The following is a 6,364-nucleotide window of genomic DNA, read 5'->3' as shown; positions in this document are numbered from 1 at the left end:
CGGAAGGGGCTCCTGTGGTTAAACTGGGGAGAATGGGGTCGCTTTCCCTGAGATCACTGTCCTAGGAGGAATGTGGGAGTTTGGACACCTGGGGGTGCCCAGGTGTGCTTTGGGTGGTCTGAGGCTGGCAAATTCCCACACAAGCTGTGGGCGTTCACTTTGGTGGCTCGAAGGCACCGGGATATTTTTGGCGCCCCGGGTCGTGGGGGCTCCCTTGGGATCTCTGCCCACGGGCCAGACTCTGGGGTTCGGTGTCTCGGCTCCACCCAATCATGTGGTCGCGGGGCTCCGCCCCTGCCCCAGTTCCTGTTTCAGCCCCTGGGCCTTATCGACGCCCCGTTGCACTCCCACCGGGGCCGCTGCGCTGCCGGAGATGGGGTCCCCGCAGCGCGGGGCCCGGCCCTTCTTGGGGTCCCCAGGCGCCTCGGCTCCCCCGTGACCGTCGGCGCTGGTGGCGCGGCCCTTCTCAGGATGAAGGGCGGCGAGGGAGACACGGGCGAACAGGCCCCGCTGAACCCGGGGGCGGACAGCCCTGCGGGCTCCGCCACGTACCGGGAGTTCGTGCACCGCGGCTACCTGGACCTTATGGGGGCCAGTCAGCATTCCCTGCGGGCGCTCAGCTGGCGCCGCCTCTACCTCAGCCGGGCTAAGCTCAAAGCCTCCAGCCGCACGTCTGCTCTGCTGTCGGGCTTCGCCATGGTGAGGGGCGGGAAGGGGCACACAGGGTGGGTGAAGCACGTGGTGGGCTCGGGGTTGAGGAGGCAAGAAAGGATGGCCCCAAAGGAGTGCACGCCGAAATAAGAGGGTTTCTTTAGAGTAACGGGAGGAACGAAATCTGAAGGGTCTGGAAAAGCCCTCTGTATCGGGAACAGGGTTGTCCTAAGAATATAAACAGACTGAGGTCAGCAGGGGCAAACTGGTGGGGAAAAGTGTTCTCACCGAAGTGGCTTAGTTTACCAAGTCCTCGAGAGTGTAGAAAGGCAAGTCGAGCTGAATGAGAGCTGTTATCAACCAGGTCAGGGGGGAAGAGGGGCAGGGTATGGAAGTCACTCAGATGAAGGGCCGGTCCTCAGGAAGATGCCCCACTTCTCAGAAGGCTCAAAGAATGCTAGAATTGCCCCGAAAAGTAAGCGGGCGAGGAAGCCGATGAGCGAGTCGGATACACTGTAGGTGTGGGAGGTAACATCGGCTAACGGTCCCAGCAGTGGCCGCAGGAAGTGGGACCGAAGATTCCAGAGTGCAGTCCGCAGATGTGTCCTGGTTCCTCCCTCCTTACGGCCAGCTGTGTGACCCTGAGCCAGCCGCCCTCCACTCCCGTCAGTAGGAAGTTGGGAGATCATAGAAGCTGCTGGCTTTGTGGTTTGCCAAGCTTTTGTCCAGGGGGGAGCTGGGAGTGTTATGCAGACCCCTAGAACTAGGTGTGTCAGGACAAGCTCCTCTTACCACAGGAGCCTCAGAACAGTGTGCTAAGTAGCCTGGGTGGAAGCTGTTTTGTCGAGGGCACTCAGCAGGGGACAGGTGTGGAGTGAACCTCTGCTAGGTTAAGTTTTCTCCACACGATTGGAGGGGGAGGAGAAAGCAGGCCTGGAGGGAGGGTATCCTTCAGAACATACCCTTATGGAAGTAGACATTGGAGGCAGTTAAGATGAGGTCATATAAGAAGTAACTTGGCTTAGTATGACCCTTTGTTCAGCAACCCCTATAACTGAATGGAAAAATCTAATCTTAACGGTTGTTCTTGGTCTATGGGGTTTATGAAGGGCTCAGATTCCCCAGAGCAGCCCACTGTCCCTGACGTGGGTGACATCTCACGCAAGGAATAGTCTCCGCACAGTAACTCCAGTTTGAGGGAGCCCAGCTGGCTTCTAAAGAACAGTTCAGTCTGCAGAACTTGTAGTTCACTGGGATGACAGCGTGAAAGTTAGGGCCTTCTCAGTTCTGGGAGCGGGGGCTTGCCCAAATCCTGACAAGAAAAGGCTGGGTCAGACCCTGGAAGAAACCAGAACCAAGGCTGGCCCAGTTCCCTGTTTGTGAAAACACCTGCCTGCTCTGTACCATGGCCCAATTTCCCAAAATACTCAATTTTATTTTCTTACCACCACTGCTGTCCAGCACGCCCCCCCCCCCCCTCCAGCCCTGGCACAATCTCCAGGATCCTTAAGAAACAGAAATTAGGTGAAATCATCTTAAACCCAGGTGGCCTGAGGTAGAATAACTTTATACAAATTATATTCAACAGCTGTGGAGATAGCCTAGTTGGTACAGTGTTTGCCTACCACTCAGGACAATTTCCAACATAAACCAGATACAGTGGAGCACACCTATAATCCTAGCACTTGAGGTAGAAAGAAATAAAAAACCAAGGTTGGCCTTGGCTATACAGGGTTCCTACGCTAGCCTGGGCTCCATGAAATCCTATCTCAGCAAACACACAACACTCTGTAGCAGGTACAGTGCTTAGGGAGTGGGTGTGTCTAGATTGTCAGTTTTTCATATGAGACAAGGTCTGAGATGTTGAGGCACAGCCAGCTAGTGGCAGGATTTTGACTTCAGCAGCCTGGCTTTAGAGCCCAAATTTGTACATCAACTCAAATGTTTGCAAAGTCCGGCTGGCTGGGTGGAGTCATGGTCAAGAGACTCCCTGATCTGTCAAAAATGAACAGCTATGGTTCAGTTTGGATAGTTGCCATATTTGCCTGTAGACCTGAGTGGCTACAGCTGCCAAGTTTTCAGATTGATTTGGAAACATATGAAGCTCCTTAAATTTTAAGAGTTGGCAACTACTACTTTTTGGGTTTTGTTTTGTGTTTTTTTTTTTTTTTTTTTTGTGCCTTGGAGGTTAGCATCATACTCTAATAGTGTTTAGTCTGTGCCTGGCTCTATTCATAGCAGTTAATGTGTATTATCTAACTTGACATTCTCAATGAGCCTATTATCCCCCCCCTTTTTTTTTTTTTTTTTTTTTTTTTCAGGTAGGAAATTGAGGGAGGCACTTGCTCAGGGATTACACAGCTGGCCAAGGTAGCACGTAACTGTAATCCCACTCAGGACATTGAAGCAGGAGGCAAGTCTGGTCTAATGGACTGTTGGGGGGTTGGGGGGGGAGATTACAGATTGTAGAGCTAAGAATGGATCCAAACAGCCCAGAGTTTTTTTTGTTTGCTTGCTTTGGGCTTTTGTGACTAATTTATTTAGGTTTTCGAGACAAGGTTTCTCAGCTTCAACTCAGAGATTCATCTGCCTCTGCCTCCCAAGTGCTAGGATTAAAGTGGCACTCCTTGACTGAATAATATATATGTCTCTGTGTAGCCCTAGCGTCCCTGGTACTCCCTAGTACTCCCTAGTTCTGGGATTAAAGGCACTTTTGGATTCTTTTGAGATGAGGTTTCAATATGTAACATAGGCTTATCTCAAAGCTCCTGTTTCAGCTTCCCACATGGTGAGATAGTAAGCATGTACTAATAATATACCAGCCTGAGTCCGGCTTGCGGGGTGGGGATTGAACCTAGAGTCTTTTTTTTTTCTTTTAAGATTTATTTATTTATCATGTATACAGTGCATGCCAGAAGAGGACACCAGATCTCATAACGGATGGTTGTGAGCCACCATGTGGTTGCTGGGAATTGAACTCAGAACCTCTGGAAGAACAGTCAGTGCTCTTAACCCCTGAGCCATCTCTCCAGCCCCAGTCTTGTGAATGCTAATGAGGGCTCTATTGCTGATCTGCATCCCCAGCCCCTGGGTCTTTTTTTTAAAGATTTTTATTTCATGTGTATGGAGGCTTTGCCTGGTGTCATGAGTCCCCTGGAACTGGAGTTATAGACAATTCTGAGCTGCCATGTGAGTGCTGGGAATTGAATCCAGGTCCTCTAGAGGAACAAGCAGTGCTGTTAACCGATGAGCCAGCCATCTTTCCAGCCCGAGTCTGTGCTGCTTTAACCACTATGTTATATCCAGGTAAAAACTCAGGAAAATGTTAGCCAGTCCCTTTGAAATCAAGGTACAGGACACAGCAGAGTCTTATCCCAGCACCTGGGAAAGCTGAGACAGGAGGGTTACAAGTTTCAGTCCAACCTGGGCTATCTAGTAAATTCCAGACTAGCCTAAATTATATAAAAGTAAATACAGATAGTGGTGGTGGTGCTCGCCTTTAATCCCAGCACTTGGCAGGCAGAGGCAGGTGGATCTCTGATTTTGAGGATAGCCTGGTTTACAGAGTGAGTTCCAGGACAGCCAGGGCTGCTACACAGAAAAACCATGTCTTAAAAACCAAAAATTGGCCAGGTGGTGGTGGCACACGCCTTTAGTCCCAGCACTCAGGAGGCAGAGGCAGGCAGATTTCTGTGAGTTCGAGACCAGCCTGGTCTACAAGAGCTAGTTCCAGAACAGCCTCTAAAGCCACAGAGAAACCCTGTCTCGAAAAACCAAAAACCAAACCAAACCAAAAAAAACAAAAATTGAACAAAAACCCATTAAGACCCTACCTAAAAGAAAGGGGGGATGGGCAGGGGGAGCCGAATATCTTCTTCCTTCTAGGCACTAAGTTTTAGGGACGTAGCAATGCTGATGCTAAACGAAAACACCTGACAAAGATGCGGTAGGGACTCAGATGTTTTCCCTCTTGTGCCCACAGGTGGCCATGGTGGAGGTGCAGCTGGAGAGTGGTCATGAATACCCGCCAGGCCTGCTAGTGGCCTTCAGCGCCTGCACCACTGTGTTAGTAGCTGTGCACCTCTTTGCACTCATGGTCTCCACCTGTCTGCTGCCCCATATTGAAGCTGTGAGCAACATCCACAATCTCAACTCTGTCCACCAGTCGCCACACCAACGACTCCACCGATATGTGGAACTGGCCTGGGGCTTCTCCACTGCCCTGGGCACCTTTCTCTTCCTGGCCGAAGTTGTTCTGGTGGGCTGGGTCAAGTTTGTGCCCATTGGGGCACCCATGAACAAACCAGCTCCTGTAGTACCTATGTCCCAGGTGCCACCAGTGACCGTCTCCCTTAGTTTAGCTTCCAACCTCACACCATCCTCTGCTTCTATAGCCACATCACAGCAGCCTTCCAAAGCCTGCCCACCCCGGCAAGTGTGTGGTGGTGCCCATGGACCTGGTTGGCAGGCAGCTATGGCCTCCACAGCAATCATGGTACCTGTGGGACTTGTGTTTATGGCCTTTGCCCTACATTTCTACCGATCTTTGGTGGCGCACAAGACAGACCGCCACAAGCAGGAGCTAGAGGAACTCAGTCGCCTGCAGGGGGAGCTGCAGGCTGTGTGAGCCTGGCTTTAGATTTGCAAAACACTGACTCCATGTCTGCAAGAGATGCCAGGGATCTACAGGCCTCATTCCTTGCCCCAGACTGGAGCCACCTCCTGTAAGCTACTCTCAGGTAGAGGCCAAATACCTGCTCAGAGTCCTACACTCCCAGGGATGTTCCCTGTTATCATGACCCAGTGGGTTTTGTAAGCTCCACTCTGCTTGGCTGGAGGAACAAGAGAGGAAGTGGGATGGCCTCAGTCTAAGAAGGCCTTAGTGGGTCTTCAGTGGTGCTGAGCAGTTGATTGCTCCTCTACAGGAAGGTGACATTCCTGCACCACTGTCCTCCAAGGCAGTCAACCCTTGCTTGTGCATAATCTATTTTACAGTTGGCATTGTAGGAGAGATTTCTACCTGTATTGGTTTTGATGGGTTTCCCATTCCTGATTTGGCTGCTGTATCGGATCTGGTGTTTGTTCCTAGGATGAACTACTGCCCCAGGCTCATAGGGCTCTCACCCTCTTTGGCCACAGCTGGGGGAAGAGGAATCTCTGAAGACTGAGGGATTGTACTGCTAGCTTGACTCCTTGACAAGGGTTGGGCGAGTTCGTAAGGGAGAAAATTCAGCCCTTAAAAAGCAGAGCTCTCTAGACATTGAATTTTTGATGCACCTTGTTTTGTTAATAAATTATATCTCACATATGTTCCTGTGACTGAATGGGGTGAAGGGGAAACCTTGGGTAAGGTTACTTGTTCCTAAGGGTCAGGTGGAGGTAATGGGCCTGATGTGAGGTATGATTCCGTCCAGGGCTGGCAAGGCTGATCTGAATGTGGTTAACAGTTGTGGCCTCTAAACTCTTGTTTCTACACTTGGGATTTCATGTAAGTTTCTTCCTGAGTGATCACTTCATCCTACAGGACTATTCATAGGTTCTCTCATTTAGTCCTCACAGTCATCTCAATAAACAAGTATCATTTCCATTTCAGACAGGCAGCTGAGGCCAGGAAGGCTGATGCTCTTGCCCCACAGCCACACAGTCTGTGTGATTACCACAGCCTTCTACTGAGACAAAACAAAGGAACATCTCTCATATATATATATATATA

The 6,364-nt window shown here is 50.6% G+C and overlaps 1 protein-coding gene across 1 annotated transcript; it reads left to right on the top strand.

Annotated features, from left to right (window-relative positions):
• The first annotated feature begins 91 nt into the window (after positions 1 to 91).
• Orai3 (ORAI calcium release-activated calcium modulator 3) lies at positions 92 to 5,959 on the top strand. The gene is made up of 2 exons (XM_027404529.2): positions 92 to 699; positions 4,634 to 5,959. The coding sequence occupies exons 1-2, from the start codon at positions 472 to 474 to the stop codon at positions 5,276 to 5,278; spliced, it is 873 nt and encodes a 290-aa protein (XP_027260330.1). The 5' UTR covers positions 92 to 471; the 3' UTR covers positions 5,279 to 5,959.
• Positions 5,960 to 6,364: the final 405 nt, after the last annotated feature.

The sequence above is a fragment of the Cricetulus griseus genome, chromosome 3 (genome assembly GCF_003668045.3).
Source record: "Cricetulus griseus strain 17A/GY chromosome 3, alternate assembly CriGri-PICRH-1.0, whole genome shotgun sequence".
NCBI classification, from domain to species: Eukaryota; Metazoa; Chordata; class Mammalia; order Rodentia; family Cricetidae; genus Cricetulus; species Cricetulus griseus.
Note: the sequence above shows the minus strand (reverse complement) of the source record. Positions and strands in the feature narration are given on the sequence as shown.